General features: G+C 45.6%; 1 protein-coding gene across 2 annotated transcripts in view; it reads right to left on the bottom strand.

Annotated features, from left to right (window-relative positions):
- AHCTF1 (AT-hook containing transcription factor 1) overlaps positions 1 to 18,298 on the bottom strand; it is a 1,009,458-nt gene that overhangs the window by 39,870 nt on the left and 951,290 nt on the right. For both annotated transcript variants that reach the window (XM_069235080.1, XM_069235081.1), the window contains one exon: positions 10,108 to 10,241. In XM_069235080.1, coding sequence (XP_069091181.1) covers positions 10,108 to 10,241 — 134 coding nt within the window. The remainder of the gene's footprint in view (positions 1 to 10,107; positions 10,242 to 18,298) is intronic.

The raw sequence follows: 18,298 nt of genomic DNA, 5'->3' as shown, positions 1-18,298 counted from the left end.
TACATAGAGTCAAGTGCCGGTCCGCCATTAGCTTTAGGGACTGCTCCCTCAAAGCCTTTGGGTGCATGGCCTGGCACTCGGAGCACGATTTCGGGTCGTAGTCGCGCTCAAGACACCACAGACAAACCCAATGAGGATCCGTCACCGACATCGTGCGGTGACAGTCCTGGCATGGCTTGAAACTGGTCTTCAGGGCCATCCTCGATGCACCAAAAAGTTGCACAAAAACTCAACAAAATAGTCGAAGTCGATCAAAAAAAAAAAAGACCAGGGTAGCTCTTCTCCGGATCAGCGCGTGGCACAGAAAGAAAAGAACTGACGTCACTGCGTGAAAGCGGCATCTATATACTATTCCCGATGTCATCAAGGCGACTACGACGCCAACGATGCACGTGGAGTCGACCGACACCACCTACCGACGCACACGGATATTGCTTGAAGAAAATTCTCCAGATCCTGTCTGACGCCTGAGGGAAATTCCAAGGTAAGGAATCTGCAACTAGAAGTTTCTATCGGATAAGTTTAGCAATCATTTGAAAGCAGTATTTCTAGAGACAACAAAAGTCAACAACTGTTTGGGAGGCACCATAACTTTTTTCTAGGTGTCATTTTTAGCATGTTCTCAGTGGTTTCAATATTCAACAACTGTATGGTGCTGCTAAACACAAGTTCATGATCCTGCCACTAGGTACCAATGTAGGGAAATTGGTTGTATTATAGTGTGTGGTTGTGCAACCACATCATGTAATACACTTACCAACGCCTTTAGGACCAGTAGGGCTTGTTTGTTAAACTTTTAGCTTAACCCTGGCTCGCTGTGGCACTGAGCAGTCAAGTTACACAAAGTGTAAAGAATTTAAACAGCACCAAAACAATCAAGGATGTAAAACACAAGACACTACAGAAATCCGACACCAATTTCTAACAAGCATTTTCAATGCAACGTGTCTCGCATTTGCTCGAGTTAGAGCTATTCGCGTATAGCACTACATAAAATGCAGCGTGATCGCGCTGCGTGGAAAATAAACAGATAAAGTATTCCGGACACCATGCTGAAAACATCGAGCCTCGTATGTTTTTAGTAGTTTACAGGTGTTGTGTAGGTGGGCTAAACACCGGAAAAGGCAAGCCTACGAACCAATGTAAGTGACTGACGTGACACGGGTGTGGTTGGAAGCCCAAAGAGATTACAGAACATGACGGAGCGCTTTGCGCTCACCCATAAAAATAGGTTCGATTTTTATTTAATTTTGAGACCAAAATGAAAAAAAAAACAGTAGATAAAAAATTTACAAGGTATAGTAAATCAACACTTTGACCTTAACCAAGAATAAGCATCAGCAAATTCGATTAATTTGACACAAACGTATTCAGGAAAAATGTTGGTAATTATCAATATGGTTACTCAGAGTAACTTCAGGCGACTAACTCCAGCCGGAAGCCTACCAGGGGCCCAGCAAGGTCTAGAGAAACAGTTACCTCTCTCGGAAAAGCAGCCTTCAACCACATTTCAGCATCTGTGACCCTTTTCAAGGGATACAGAATGCTGAATACACTCTAATATGCTGTGTGGTCAATGGGGGTCACCCTGGGGCTACTACTCTGTCAACAGGCTTTGTGAAGCGATCCAGAGTATGGGCTCGACGTCCCTCATAGTCCTCTTGGTCATGGTAGAAAAGCAGACTCCACTGGGCTAACAATAGCCCAGTATCACGGTTACATCAAGATTCTTCCTTGGACGGTTACCTGTATTCGGGGCAACCAAACTGCACTCCATCGATTCTCCCTGGTCCAGCAGACTGAGAAGCAGCTTTAGAAGGTCAGGTGCTGGTCCATGGAGATGCACAGCTGCAAGGAGCGGTAATCCAATGATCAACTCACCCCAGCAGACCTCTTTAGCTTTTGTGGCCCTGTGCTGGGAACAGGAGGTCAGCCAACTGTCCCTTGCAGTACATTGCTTCGGCTTGGCTCAGAAGTCGACATCACTATGAGTAACCACCAAGTTCAGTAGGTGTAGGCTTCTTTGGCGCAGCCTCTCTTCGCCATTTCCTTGGGGGAGAATTGCAGTCCTTTGGTTCTCTTCTCCGTCGAGATCCGAGTTCTGGGTACCATGGGTGCCTTTTTATGCTCAGAAATTCCCTCAGAGCAGGACAATGACGAAGTCAATGGGTTACTGTGGTTCATCCCTCTTCATGACCACTTCCAGAGAAGTGGGTTATCTGACTATCCCAGAATTCTCTATTCTGCCCACTTTCAATATGGCAGAACTTCTCTCTTGGTGTGTCATAGCTCCCTAGCCCAAACCAGAGGTTTGTCTTCCAAAGGGGCTCTAGGCTCCTTAAAACTGATTTGACAACGGGCTTCCCTTCTCTGTCTCTAGTGCCAGTCTGTCTGCTTAAACAACAGAGCAGTCCCAGTCCCAAGAGTTTGCCATTTGCTCCGCAAAGGCGACTTCTTCTTTCAAGCACACCTTTTGGGCCAACATCTGTATGGCTTCCTACCAGGAAGTGGTAACAACTTTCCCACACACAGGGTTCTATTGAGCCCTTTCCGGGGAGTAGTTTGCACGGCTCCCCAGGACGGTAAAAAGCTGTCTCGGACAGAACCCGTGTGCAACCACAAATGGGCACAGGAGACTTTAGGGAACAAAGTGGCAACCTTGTAAAAGGTGGACACGCAACAATTTACATTAATTTTGACTTGGGCAACATGTCGGCCTTAAAGTAACAAGCTGTTTGATACCTTGCTTGCAGTACCAACTTAAGTAGTCCTAGTCAGAAGTTAGCAGGGCACCTGTGGCAGCCTGTAACTCTGCACTCGCCAATGGGGCTACTAGCCTTTTCCATAGTAAAAACAACAATTTCAGTTTTTAATGGTGAAACATGAAATGAGTACATGTTCCACTTTCTAATATGCTGCACCCTGCCTATGGGCTCTACAGGCTTACCTGAGAAGTGATACATATATTAATAAAAAGGGAAAGTCAGACGGGGTGGTTGTAATTTGCCATGGCTTGAAATGGCAAAGTCAGGTTAGCAGTTTAAAACTGCCCTTACCGTCTGCAGGGGCAGCCTGGGAGCCAGGTTTCACTTTTGTCATACCTGGAGTGGAACAACTAGTGCTGCAATCCCTTGGGTGACCCTCTAACTTACAGGCCATGGCTATCCTATATTAGGGACTTACATGTAAGTTGACTTATGCCAAATAGGTATAAGCCAACCAAACATGCTCATATAATGTAAGGGCACTGACACTTAAGTCTGGTTAGCAGGCCTCAGTGCACTAAGTCGGAAAAACAGCAGCATCATTCCAAAACTTTGAGGGTGACCATACAAACAGAGACATTTCTATACATGTGTTCATTTATATTATGGGTCTGTGTCCCTCCCTAATAAACAGTGTCACTCCTTGGAAGCTATGCATGGTGACAAGGACCGCCTGCTTCACTTGTCAAGGGATTTATCTCTGGCACAATTTTATTCATTCATGACAATGTTGCCAGTGGCATAGTAGTGGTCATCCTGAACTATGTTGGGCATTCTTGGTCTAGTTGTCCGATACTGGTAGCCATGATTGCATATTAAGAGCATGACTGGCCTAATTTTAGCCATCCCTGACATAATTGCCCCTAACCCCTTGCATAACAATGACCACAACTGATATATGGTGTCCAGCCTTGGCACAATGGAGGCCCTGGTAAAATAGCCATTTGTGGCTTATTACAGGCATCCTAGGATTTTCTTCTGGAAAACTGAGTTTGTTTGCTCAAAATGGAAAGTGGTATTTGAAAGAAAACTAAGTGTATTTACAGAAACTGATATGCTGCAAAAAAACAGACAAATGCTTGCAAGTCCAAAACAAATGTAAAGTTGACTGTTGAATAAGAACAGATGACAACTTGGGGAGACCCCCTGCTCTGGTTATGGGCTTCGTACTAGAGGGCACATCATGCTTTGGCTATTTTATTGGTTAGGTGGAGGCATTTAATACTGATAAGCTTTTACCTGGCATTTCTGCAGGTTAACTTTGCCTGAAATGTTTGGGTGGTCACTGCTGATAACCCTGCGTAGGGTTATCTTGTGTCTCTATTTTAGAATTATAACATTTGTTAGTAGCTTGTAAAGACTTTTCATGAGCAGAAGTAGCTCTCACCACAGAGAAGGATGAAGACCTCTATTCCGTATGGTCATCCTGTGTCGCATAAGCACTGATGTGAGTGGGACCAGCGCAGGTAATGATGCTGAAGCAGGCTCTAGAGTCTGTGCTGAACCAGTTATGGGTGTAAGTCAGACTGGACGCCAATGTGGATTCTTGGGGCCCAAAGGAATGGCAGAGAGCTGGTAAAGTACCAAACATATGAAGGCTTTTTTTTGCTGCCATACTGCGACTTACCTGGAAACTCAGGGGGCATCGGACCAGACTCCTTTCAGCTCCAATGGAGATATGGAGCAAGACTGGGAGGCATGCAGTTGTCGTCTGGAGAGTGGCACATGGGGCCGTATCCCACCTGGACTATTTGTGGTTTTCTTTGAGTTACCCAAACACAAACAGCGACCTGTGGCGGAAACAACTTCAGGAGTGGGAACAGAACCGACCTTTTGCCTTTGACTGGTCGTGCCGCAGAGCTTTCATGTGTTTGGTGATGTAGGGCCTGTGTATGTCCTCCCGTAAGGCCGTTAGGTTTATTTAAGGGCAGTCTCCACAGGGCTTGGGAATCAATGTCTGGTCTCAGGCACCACAAACAGGCTTTGTGAGAGTCCATCACAGATATCTGTTTGTAATAGCCCCTGCACTGGTGACGTTTCTTGGCACAGGGGATAATATTTAATCTAAAAATCTTGTTAAAGACAACATTAAGTAATAGCCCAGCTTGACATTTATGGAGTGCAAATGTGTCACCACATAGCCACACAACATCAACTAGTGGAGGGCAGAAGAACTGCTGCAAGAGTTTACAGATCTAATCTGACATCAGGGATTGTGCAGGTGAGAAACCAGTGTTGAGAAGTATCCATCAAAAAGAGTTCCTAAAGATAAGTAACTTGTTCTTTAGAATGGATGCTTCTAACTGGAGACTCATCACATTTAGAATACAGGGAGTGCAGAATTATTAGGCAAGTTGTATTTTTGAGGATTAATTTTATTATTGAACAACAACCATGTTCTCAATGAACCCAAAAAACTCATTAATATCAAAGCTGAATATTTTTGGAAGTAGTTTTTAGTTTGTTTTTAGTTTTAGCTATGTTAGGGGGATATCTGTGTGTGCAGGTGACTATTACTGTGCATAATTATTAGGCAAATTAACAACAAAAAATATATACCCATTTCAATTATTTATTATTACCAGTGAAACCAATATAACATCTCAACATTCCCAAATATACATTTCTGACATTCAAAAACAAAACAAAAACAAATCAGTGACCAATATAGCCACCTTTCTTTGCAAGGACACTCAAAAGCCTGCCATCCATGGATTCTGTCAGTGTTTTGATCTGTTCACCATCAACATTGCGTGCAGCAGCAACCACAGCCTCCCAGACACTGTTCAGAGAGGTGTACTGTTTTCCCTCCTTGTAAATCTCACTTTTGATGATGGACCACAGGTTCTCAATGGGGTTCAGATCAGGTGAACAAGGAGGCCATGTCATTAGATTTCCTTCTTTTATACCCTTTCTTGCCAGCCACGCTGTGGAGTACTTGGACGCGTGTGATGGAGCATTGTCCTGCATGAAAATCATGTTTTTCTTGAAGGATGCAGACTTCTTCCTGTACCACTGCTTGAAGAAGGTGTCTTCCAGGAACTGGCAGTAGGACTGGGAGTTGAGCTTGACTCCATCCTCAACCCGAAAAGGCCCCACAAGCTCATCTTTGATGATACCAGCCCAAACCAGTACTCCACCTCCACCTTGCTGGCGTCTGAGTCGGACTGGAGCTCTCTGCCCTTTACCAATCCAGCCACGGGCCCATCCATCTGGCCCATCAAGACTCACTCTCATTTCATCAGTCCATAAAACCTTAGAAAAATCAGTCTTGAGATATTTCTTGGCCCAGTCTTGACGTTTCAGCATGTGTGTCTTGTTCAGTGGTGGTCGTCTTTCAGCCTTTCTTACCTTGGCCATGTCTCTGAGTATTGCACACCTTGTGCTTTTGGGCACTCCAGTGATGTTGCAGCTCTGAAATATGGCCAAACTGGTGGCAAGTGGCATCGTGGCAGCTGCACGCTTGACTTTTCTCAGTTCATGGGCAGTTATTTTGCGCCTTGGTTTTTCCACACGCTTCTTGCGACCCTGTTGACTATTTTGAATGAAACGCTTGATTGTTCGATGATAACGCTTCAGAAGCTTTGCAATTTTAAGAGTGCTGCATCCCTCTGCAAGATATCTCACTATTTTTTACTTTTCTGAGCCTGTCAAGTCCTTCTTTTGACCCATTTTGCCAAAGGAAAGGAAGTTGCCTAATAATTATGCACACCTGATATAGGGTGTTGATGTCATTAGACCACACCCCTTCTCATCACAGAGATGCACATCACCTAATATGCTTAATTGGTAGTAGGCTTTCGAGCCTATACAGCTTGGAGTAAGACAACATGCATAAAGAGGATGATGTGGTCAAAATCCTCATTTGCCTAATAATTCTGCACTCCCTGTAGTTACTATAGCAGTACCTCCCAATGGTGGAGGGTCTGGGGAGTGGACTCGGACCAAAAAGTCCTGCAGAACTATGTGGGCGAACTGATCTTTACCCCAGATTGGACTTTCAAGGCTGTAGTGTTTTGTGACTGTATGCACAGATGTCCACATCGCAGCATGGCAGAGGTCTACAAAAGGCACTCTTCATGTGAAAACCTTTGTAGCAGCTTTAGCCTTGGTGGAATTAGCCTACAATCCCTCAGTGGGTTACTTCTTGGCCAGTGAGTTGCAGATTTTATTACATAGGGCTATCCATCTTGACAGGGCCGTCTTATGGATAGCTGCCTTTTTCTTTTCTTCAGAAACGCACAAAGAACTCATCACCCACATAATGGTACCTTGTACAGTAGATGCAAATGCTCAAAGCCCTCCTAGGGTCAATTCGATTGAGCTTCTGGTCTTTCGAGACATGAGGAACGGCAAAATAACACTGGAAGAGTAATCGAATGGACGATCACAACATTTAGTATGGGGTCGCTCTGGTCTTCCCTACCAGTATATCCGGAAAGAAAGTGTAAGGCAGCTATATTAATGGTACCTATAGTTTACTCATGTAACGTAATGGAGATGTAGATGCTATGAGGAAGATGATTTTCAACATCAATTCATAAGGAACAGGCATGAGGGACATGCACATGCAATATGTCAATACAAAGTTTAGTGACATGGGCCTGGCTTGTCATGATCTTCTGTAGAACCTGAGGAAGCATTGGAAAGGTGTACATGAGTCAATTCTTCCATTCCAGCCGGAATGCATCTCCTAACAAGTACCTTGGAGCAAATTCCAATGCTCATAATTGTTGACATTGCACATTCTTGATAGTGGCAAAAAGATCAAAACAGTGTATGCTTTATTTATCAAAGACACCCTGCGCATGTTGGGATTGAGACAGCACTCGTGATCTGCTAGACGACACCTGCTTAGTCTGTCTGCTCTGGCATTCAGGATCCGTGATAAGTGGCTGGCTACAAGCAAGATGTTCTGTTGGCCCAGCCATCTTCAGAGGAGTAGTACCCCCTGCCACAGGACTTCACTATATCCTGCTTTTTGCAGTACCACATAGTGGTCTTCCTGTCCTATGAGGACCTGCACCAGTCTCCCTTAGATGTATGGCAAAAAGGCTTTCAGTGCTTGAAGCTCCAAAATAATGATACAGGGCCAGTTGTCTGCCTAGATTAGAAGTTATGTGTAGCCAACCACAAGTAGAAGTTGTGGTCTTCATGCAGACCCTCATCCAAGTTGCAAGCCCAGTTTCCATCATAGCCACATGTTATCCTTTGGTAAGTCTAATTGCTAGCATAAGAAAGCTAAGCGGGAGTGGACCACAACTCCAAAGAGAAGAGCTTCAAGATGTAGGCTGAACTCCACTGACGTGACCGGTCTTGAAAGATTCCTCGGTTGGTCCTGGGTTTCCCAGGCCACCCTCAAACCCCAGAGCACATAGAGGTCTTCAGTGTGCCTCTGACTCCCTCAGGTGCACCATCGGGCCCCACAGAACCACAGTAGTCACAAGACGAATTACTACCAGCAGGTCACCCTCAAATGGGACCTGTTAAAGTGCCTGTACCAACTATGGTACAGACTTGAAGTTCAGTCCAGAGGTCTAAGCTGGCTCAGACTGCCCTAACACCATTGCCTCTACACCTATGGCAAAGCCAGTGTAGATGCCCATGTCAGATCCCGAACTGATGTCAGCTCAAGCTTGAACCATCTCACTCAGCCAAATTACAAAAGCGAAAATCAGTTGTCACGCAGCCTATACCCTCTGAATCGCAGCTATCAGCAGAGGCTCAATTATCTGTTTGGGTCTGTTTCTGATCCTGGGCTGGAGTAGGATGCACACCAGGATAATAGTGATGATGATGGTGGTGAGGAGGATAGCTTGTCCCCCCACCTCTTCATTAAAATGTCGATGCTTTACACTTTGATTCACTGAACACCAGTGGGCTCAATACGTTCCCTGAGGCAGAGCTTGCCCCATATTGGCCACAGATTTAAGGAAGAACCTGATTTGCAGTTATGTTTCAGTAGGTAGCTGAGGTATTCGAATTACAACTGCCCTCCACTGAGACCAAAATAAATGTTTTGACAGAAATTCTGCAGCACGGGCCAGCAACATTCGAGTCCTTAATCCCATTTAATGATTCTCTCACAGAAAAGTGCTGGCTGCGTTATAGATATAATGTTAATTGCTGCCTGTCAGCTGGAAGGTGGCCAGACCCTAGTGATTTTGGCTTTCTCACCAAGGGCTTCAGTTCAGAAAGATTTTTTGTACAGGTCTGGACTAGTAAGGAGAAACCTACTTCATTTCTACCTAATCCTTTGGTTAGAGAATACAAAAGGATTGATGCCTTTAAGACATTTGGGACTGCGATGCGTAAATGCAGTCTATTTGGGTCACATGATCCATGACGGGCTGGACATGGTTAAGTATATTAACCACACTAATTTGGAGACCATGCACCGCATTGGCAGGGCACTTGACAATGCTATTTTCTTTTGAACAAAGCTTGGATGAGGTCCACCGGATTCTCCAGTGATGTACAGGTATCACTTATGGATATACCCTTTCATGGTTCTCACCTCTTTAGAGAGAAGGCAGACTCATCTGTGAAACACTTTAAAGCAAGCAGAGCTACAGCGTGTTCATTGGGGTTACTGACCACTGTAAAACATTTTACACATCAGTTCTCGAAATTTAGGGGCTATTCCAGAGGGCTTGCATATGGGCCGAAGCAGCATTCCCAGATGGTGGTTCTGAGATTCCTATGGATACCTCTAACCATAGATTCCTGGTGGAGCACTCATTTGCGTTTGGAAGTATCCATAAGAATATCTCAGGATCTACTAATTTCAAGTGTTTTGACAGAAGTAGCACACCCACAGGCATGAAGGGAACCAACAGTGACACAGGTTACAGTCATTGGTCCAACTGTAAATAGAAAGTATGCGATTCCAATTGGCAATATCTCTGGAATAATAGGGTTTAGAATGCTAGCTTAAAAGGTTAGACATTCAGGATGACCACCAACTGTCAATGTTGAAATAATTTGAAACAAATAGAACATTCACCTAATAGTTCTCAGCAAGTACTAGGAAGCAAATCTTAAGAGGATCACTCTTTGATTAACAACATAATCCCTTATTAAAAATCTGCTACATGAGAGAGGTACATAATCCAGATAGGGGCTGGATAAAGTTTCGTTCTAGGCTCTTTAGATGTTTGCATTGTTACAGGGTTTATGCATAAAACATGATCTGTTTTATTCTACTGGAGTCAGTGTTTAATTTTGCAAAATTGTACTTGAGTGTATGTACTGCAGCAGCCACAATGATAATTGTGCCATATTAAAAAAAATAGTAAAGTGTAGGCTGAACTGTAAAATGAGAACAAAGCAATATACTTACTCGTTCTTTTACAACTTCTGAAATACTGACTTGATCTTTTCGTCTTGTTCGCACTGCAGGCGGTGAATAAACAAACTGAGCAGAAACATCAGGTTCCAAATTTAAGGGTACCACAGGCTGCTTTGTTTCACCAGCTGAAAAAAAAGTTATTCTTTGCTTGAGTGAAGCCATTTTTTTTTAAACAGCTGTAATCTGCCTTGTACCCTCATAACCTTCTGGAAATGCTCAATCACTCTGCACACTATGGAATTATTCAGAATTCCCTTTCAACCACAGAGATTCTCTCAACAGAGGGGCAAATGTGCTTCTGATGCATCTTACCTCAGAGAACCACCCATATTAGTGACACCAGTACTGCTTGGCTTTCAGCTGCTACTACAGAGTGAAAGTAAGGTAGACTGAGCTACAGCAGAGTATGAATAGAATTATGTGTACTAAAGAGCAAAAAAAGCAAATGCTTAGAAGGAAGGAGTGAGAGAAGTTAATCCGGTGGGAGATCAGACTATCAAAAATAAAAATGACCAAAACAAACCAACATTTGATACATATGCCTGCAAATTCTTGATCAAAAACAAGTCAATAGAAGTACTATTGAAAGATGGAGTGTGACAAAATGAACAGCAGCCAACCACCACACTTACCTTCCGTAACACCTTTTTCTGGTAGAGACCAACTAATTGCAGATTCCTCACCTTAGAACAGTGGTACCCAACCTTTTGACTTCTGTGGACCCCCCCAATTTATCATTATTTGAGCCCAGGGACCCCACTGAATCTTTAATGTAATCCAGGGACCTCCCCCCCCAATTGACTCCTTACTGAAAGGTGGGGACCTAATCTTTTGATATTTAATTTTCTAAGCAGTCATGGACCCCCTGAGGAGGCTTTGAGGACCCCCCTGGGGTCCCTGGACCACAGGTTGCAAAACACTGCCTAAGAATATTTCCCAGGTGTCAGAGTGGATGTGAAAAACTTTACATAGTACCACTGTGCATGGGTAGGTGTCATCGTTCGGTTCTGAGACATCATCGTCTGCATCTGAAGTGAAGCAGTGGTGCCTATACAGTGCCCACCCAGGCATGCTGACATCTGTTTCTTTCAAGACTAGCTCCATGTCAAAAACGCGGAGCCACGTAAAAAACAATGTAACTATTTTGACTAGTGTGCAGTTTCTCAAGGTATAATTTTGAGAAAAAGAGCCCAATTCACAGAACTGTGTGGACCTGTGAGGAACCTGCTGTTAGAGCAACTTGCCTTTCCGACAGACCTGTCTAACTTCAGATTTCTCCCCTTAGAATAGATCCCCAAGCCATATTTTCTCAGAAGAGCCTGCAACTGGCTTATACCAAAAAGTCCTGGAGGACTGAACAGGCGAAATGCCCACCACTAAGGATGTGTGGAGAGATGTCCACAAGGTAGCTTGGCAGATGGCCAGGACAGGTACCCCATGTGCTGAGTCAGTACTGGCGGCCGTTTAATCTGGTGGTGTGCGCTCACAAGCCGTGGGGGTTGCTTCTACTTCAGCAGTGCATTGCAGAATGTTATGCAGACTAGTATTCATCTGGAGATGGTTTGTTTTTGCACAGCCTTGCCCTTGTTTATTCCTGTGAACCAAACGAAGAGCTGACCATCCACCTGGTGATCTTTGGTGCTACCAATATAGAATACAGCCCTTTTTGGTCCAAACAATGGAGTCGTTCCTCCTTCTTAGATAGACAAGTCAGAGAGTAGAAGATAGGCAGATTAGTGCTCTGGCCAAGTGAAACGGTGACCACCTTCAGAAGAACCAGTTTGTCAGGGAAGAAGTTGGTGCATGGAGGATGGACTGACAGGTCCTGAAGTTCACTGACCCTCCTGGCTGCTGTAATGGCCATCAGGAATACTGTTTTGAATTTAAAAGCCAGAGAGAGCAGCTATGCAGGGGCTACAAGGGAGAGCATATAAGGAAAGTAAGGACAAAATTAGGTCCCACTGGGAACTCACAAAGGGATTAGGCAGGAACAAATGCTGCCAACCTTTCAAAAACAAAGTCACAACAGGGGACTTAAATAGGGAGGCTTGGTCCAGCAGCTGAAAGTAAGTCGAGATGGCTGACAACCTTCAACAGTGCCAAGAGCAAGACCTTGCTGGACTGAAGAAAGAATAAGCACAAAAAACCTCAGCAAGAGGTTCAGATACGGGGAGGGGGTGGTCCCTTGAGGAATGTGTTACTGCAAGGAGGCGCTCCCACCGGGTTCCAGTTTAGGTGAGAGAGTAATGAAACTTGATGATTCTAAGTGTGTGTATTGGTAAGGGACGAGTGAGTCCAAGCTTCCCTGTTTTTTGAGATTACATGACAACAGGTACGAGGTATAGTTTAGGGGAATCAAATGTCCTGATGAAGGCTGATTGACCCATACGGGCAATGAGATTGCCAAAACATGTCGACTTAAGAGCAGATAACCAGGGGTATCTGCACCATTAGTTCATTTTTATCCTATCCAGGGGATTCATGAATAAAGATTAGGGTTGGATACCCATGAGAGAGTTTTAGCAGTTTTGTCTGTTTTCTGCATGATGAATCCCTAAATGTTTATGGTGTATTGTTCCTCCTTCCATATTGCTCCATCTCTGATGTTGGCTATCGTGGAGATGTGTAAGCAAAGCTCCATGACTAGTGGGTGAGGGCAATTTTTTAACAACCCAGCACTGTTTGACATTTACGTAGAGCTTTTATTTGCACTGAGGGCATCTATTGTTTTTCCCTTGTCCCTTTTGTGACAGTGGTTTAGTTTGCTGGGAGGACAGACAAGATAATTTTTTCCTCCTGCCCCTTTCTTGGTTTGTATGAGGAACATCAAGCCACAAACCTATCCCAACGGCAGGCATAGACAGTTTCAGAAGGAGGACGCCTGGCTGCCGAGATGACATCACAAACTTTGAGAGTAAGATCCCAAATACTCAAATGTCGCTGCTCAATCTCCATGCATGAAGGAACAGTGTACACAGGTTTAGGGGTAGAGCCCTGACCTGTGGTTGTGACAGACTATCCTCCTGAAGCGGCCACCTGACTGTAGGATAGATGCTCATGCTCAGGATTCCGGAATACCATACTCTTCTTGCCCAATCCAGAGCCACTAGGGTTACTTGGGCCCGGTCTGGGCAAGAGTGGTATTGGCTGAAAGGCCTACAGGAGCCAAGAAATTTCACTCAAGATGAAATGCATCTAAGTGAGAACAGCTTTGGAAACTCCAGTGTGCAGAAGTGTTGAAATTACTCGTTCTTAAGTGGTGGTGAATAGATCTAATTAAGGTTCTCCCCAATCTCAGAAGAGAGCTTGTATTAATGGATGTAGGCGCCATTTGTGAACAGAGAGGCATCAACAACTGAGTTAATCTGCCGTGGCATTCAGAGACCCCGCAAGGTGGTGTACAACCAGGAGAATGTCCAGAGGCTCCTAGCCTCTTGGCATGGATCCACAACTCCACCTCGCCCTGCTTGTTGCAATACCACATGGTGATGGTGTTGTCCACGAATACCTAGACCAGCCTTCCTTACGTCGATGGAAGGATGACTTTCAATACCAAATGAATCACGCTCAGAGCCAGAAGACGGTCTCCGGCGGAGTCCCAGCTCCACATCAGAGTCCTCTTATCTCCACCTCTCCCAGATGAGCTCCAACCCAGGAGTGACATCTGCCACCACTGTGAACTCCAGGTTGGGAAGGGAGAGGGGGCTGCTACTGATACAATCCCAGTTTGTCAGTCACCAGTACATATAGTTTGCAGTTCCTGACACTATCTGGACAAGGACGGAGAGACTCCTCTGATGCTCCACCCAATGGGACTTCAGGTCCCACTGCAGAGCATGTATATGCCAGTGGGCATGCTTCACCAACAGGATGCAGGAGTCCGTAAGACCCAGCATCCTCAGTCAGTCTCTCCGAAATCCAGGATAGAGGCAGAAACATCAGAATCACAGCCTAAATACCCCAACACTCGTCACTGCATAGTTGGAGAAAAACTTCACAGTTTCAAGAATGACTGACTAAAGGGAGTGTCTGAAAGGGAGTCAGTGCGACTTTGATATTTTGATAGTGAATCCCAGCAAATGGAGAAGGTCCGTTGTAATCAAGAGGTGGGCAACGAATGCTTGGGGCGAGCCCATCTTCAACAGCCAGTCATTAAGGTAGTGGACGACTGTCACCATTAAGCTTTGCAGATGAGCTGCATAGACTGCCATCACTTTCATGAACACTAGAGGAACCCTGATGAGGAAAAAGGGCGGAACAGTGAAGTGAAAATGCTTTTGCAAGACTGTTCTTGTAAAAGTGCTCTAGCGCAGCATTGGACTTTTCTTGCTAATAGGCGGGAGGCGCTAATGCTCATGTCAATCAATGAAGACTGTACACCCCTTGATAACTCAGTAGACTATAACCAGGCGTGGCTATGCATCTCCGACTATAGAAGGCACAGTTCCACCCAGGGTGTCAGTGGTGTCCAATCCGCAGCAGATGCAAACTTCGCTGCATCCCTTCCATTCCCCAGAGCTTGGATGAGGATGGCATGCCCTTCCACGGGTAGCATGAGAAGTAACAGTGCAACTGAATCCCACAATGCATGGGAAAATCGGCCCAAGAGGGATGCAGTGTTCACCAACTGCAGGGCAAGGCTGGTGGAAGAAAAAATGCAGTTCCTTGGGGTGTCAAGCCTCTTTGATTCCCTATATGATGGTGGTTAGGAAAAACGCAAGGGAAATCTTTGCTGCTGAGGATTGCACCACATGGCTCTCAGGGGAGGGTGCCTGGAAAGTAAGACTGGGTCTCCTGGGCAGTCCTGGCATGCAATCATACTGTGAACAGGAGCTCCTGTGCAGGTTTTTGCGTAGATCCCCAGGAGCACGTCAGTGAGGATTCATCAAAGACGAGCTCTGTTTCAGATGAGCCCGCTCAAACACCACTGGGGCATAATGAATTGGGATGGCGGAAACATATGAGCAAGGCCTTAACGGAACCTATTCCTATATATCCTTATAGGACAGGAAGACCACGGAATAGGAGATTAAAATATAGAAGACTGATAAGGCAACAGCAAAAAAGTGGAAATGGCAGACGGATCACCTTTGAGAGTGCCCACAGCAGAGCCCTGCTGGGTCAGAGAAATAATTAACAATACCTCAGAGAGGGGCAGAAAGGAGGTAAACAGACTTGTCTGCGAAACACGCCACAAGTTTGACTTCCAATGACAGGTGAATACTGTTTTAGTGGAGGGCACCTGGCTGCCAAGATTACATTACAGAAGTCAGGCGGAAGGTCAAAAGCGGTCTCCAAGCAAGAAGGTTGACCCTGTGTAGGTTTGGGTGGAGAACCTTCCCCTACTGCTGCGATAGTAGATCGTCCCGAACGGGTAGACTCATCAGTGGATCGATGGCCATCCTCAGTAGCTCGGGATACCAGACTCTTCGTGCCCAGTCTGAAGCCACAAGGATTACTTGGGGCTGGTTGTTTTTAATGCTCTTGAGAACTTTGTGCAGGAGTGGTATAGGCGGAAAGGCATACAGGAGGCCTGAGTTTCACTCAAGAAGAAAAGCATCACCGACCACTTGGTGCCTTGAAAACTCCAATGCACATTCTCTGCGGAGCCGAACAGATCTAACCAAGGCTCTCTCCACTATTGAAAGAGACCTTGTGCCACCTCTCCATGGAGATGCCATTTGTGATCGACTAAGCATTGTCGGCAGAGTTTGTCCATTCTGAAGTTCAGCATATGTTGAACCACAAGGAAAATGCCCTAATGGTCCAGCCACGTCCAGAGGTGCACAGCCTCCCAACAAAAGGTCCACGATTCCACCCCGCCCTGCTTGTTACATTACCACATGGCAGCGGTATTGTCCATGAACACCTGCATTTCCTTCCCCTTGATAGAGGGAAGAAATGCTTTCAATGCTAGTCTGATCTCACGGAGCTCCAACACGTTGATGTGGAGTATGGATTCTGTCAGAGACCAGATGCTTCTAATCTCTGCCTCTCCCAGATGGCCACCCCATCCCAGGAGTGACACATCTGTTACTACTGTCAGATCTGGTTGTGGAAAGGAGAGGGGATCTGCCACTGACCCAACTGTGATTCGTTAACCATCAGTGCAGATCTTGTGCAGTTACATCCAAGAACTGGACCATGTTGGAGAGATTCCCCTAATGCTGGGCCTACTAGAATTTCAGGTCCCAGTGCAGAGCCCGCATATGCCATCTGGCATGTGTCACCATCAGGATGCAGGAGGCCATGAGGCCCGGCAGCCTTAGAATCATTTTCACCAAAATTCAGGATACAGGTTGAAACATCGGTATCCTAGCCTGAATATCCTGGACCTGTCACTCGGTAGGATAAGCCTGAAACTGCCCTGTGTCTAGAACAGCTTCGATTAAAAGGAGCGTCTGAGAGGGAGTCGTGCGACTTCGGCATGTAGCGAATACAGTAGGTCTGCCATAGACTGGAGATGGGCGGTGACAGCCTGGGACGAGCCCGCCTTCAACAGCCAGTCGTTGAGATAGAAGACTGAAATCCCTGATCTGCACAGATGGGCTGCCACCACCGCCATTGTGAACACCTGAGAGGCGCTGGTAAGGCCAAAAGTGAGCACGGTGAACTGAAAGGATGGGAATATGGATATAAGCATTCTGCAAGTACATTGTTACCATCCAGTCTCCAGGGTTCAGGGAAGATAAAACAAGAGCCAGAGTGAGCATTTTGAACTTCCTCTTGAGTAAAAGATTAAGGTACCAGAAAGTGGTGGGAATAGCAACCATGACCTACTTCTGGCACTGGAACACCCTCTGTCACTCCTTTGGCCAAGAGAGCCCTAACTTCCTCTTGGAGAAGTGGCAAGTGATCCTCCGATCATACGATGGTGGCATGGGTGGAGGAGTAGTCTCGAAGAGGAGGGAGTAGCCCCTTTGAACTATCTGCAAAAAACCTGCCTGACATGATGGATTGCCAGCAAAGGCGGCGATGGCGACTGGTCACTGGTGGGGGAAAGAATCAGACTAGGAAGATTTGGAGGTAGCTGCAGAGGGGGTTGAGAGGACAGACTGGCCAGAGTGGTCTACTTACCCGATCTTCCTGAGCACTTGGAGTGGGATGATAAAGGGATGGGGACTCCCAGTTAGATCCACAGATCTTCCTCTTGACGGAGACCAGGGCATATAAGACGACGAGCAACAGGCCATCAGTAGCTTCGGGGACTGCTCCCTCAAAGCCTTCGGATCCATGACTCCGTACTTGGAGCACGACTTCAGGTTGCGGGCGTGCACCAGACACTAAAGACTTAATAGGTGTGGGTCCATCACGGTCATTGCCCAATTAAGGGACCTGCAGGGCTTGAACTCTATCTTCCGCAAAGACATCCCTTAAAGCACCAGGTGTAGATTTACTCAAAAAGTTGAAAAAGACCAGTCAAAATGACTGAGGGGTATCTCTTTTTTTGAATAAGCGATAGGCTAGTGTGGAAAGAAAAGAACTGATGTCACCACGTGACGCCTATATAGGATCCAAACGTCGTACCCAGTGCAGATGATGCAGACAACGAACGCAGAGCCGATTAACGCCACCTAACGGCACGCAGGGGTACTGCTTGAGAAAAATCTCCAGATCCAGACTGGAGAAATTATAAGCTAAGGAATATGGAACTAGATGTCTATCAGTAAAGTTACTTACTTTTTGTAACAAGATTTCTGATGAATACTCTATTGATCTGAAGATTACTCACCTTTTAAATATACTGGGCATTAGACTCAGTCTGGAGACTTTCCAATAGCTTTCCATATGGTGGAGGGTGCTGGCTACACTTTGCCACTGGAATAGACATCACCGGAGTCATAAAGTGCCACCACAGGTTAACTTATTTCACTTTCCCTTCAAATTCTTTGCACACCATTGAGGCAAACAAGGTGAGGATGACATCAGCTGGGTTAAGTGCAATACGATTTCTATGGGAGTTTATACAAAGGCTTAATTAGTAACCAGCCACGAAACGAGGAGGAGGCCAGGTCACTGAGGAATCTGCAGGAAGATACACTATCCACCAGGATGATAGTTATTGAAGATAAGTAACTTTCTTTTGATGGATACTTGTACCAGTAGTTTCCTCACTTTTTGGACTAGTTTTCAGAAATAGTACTCCAAAAGTTTGGAGAGTGGCTAGTTAAACAGAAATCCT

The sequence above is a fragment of the Pleurodeles waltl genome, chromosome 5 (assembly GCF_031143425.1).
Source record: "Pleurodeles waltl isolate 20211129_DDA chromosome 5, aPleWal1.hap1.20221129, whole genome shotgun sequence".
NCBI classification, from domain to species: domain Eukaryota; kingdom Metazoa; phylum Chordata; class Amphibia; order Caudata; family Salamandridae; genus Pleurodeles; species Pleurodeles waltl.
Note: the sequence above shows the minus strand (reverse complement) of the source record. Positions and strands in the feature narration are given on the sequence as shown.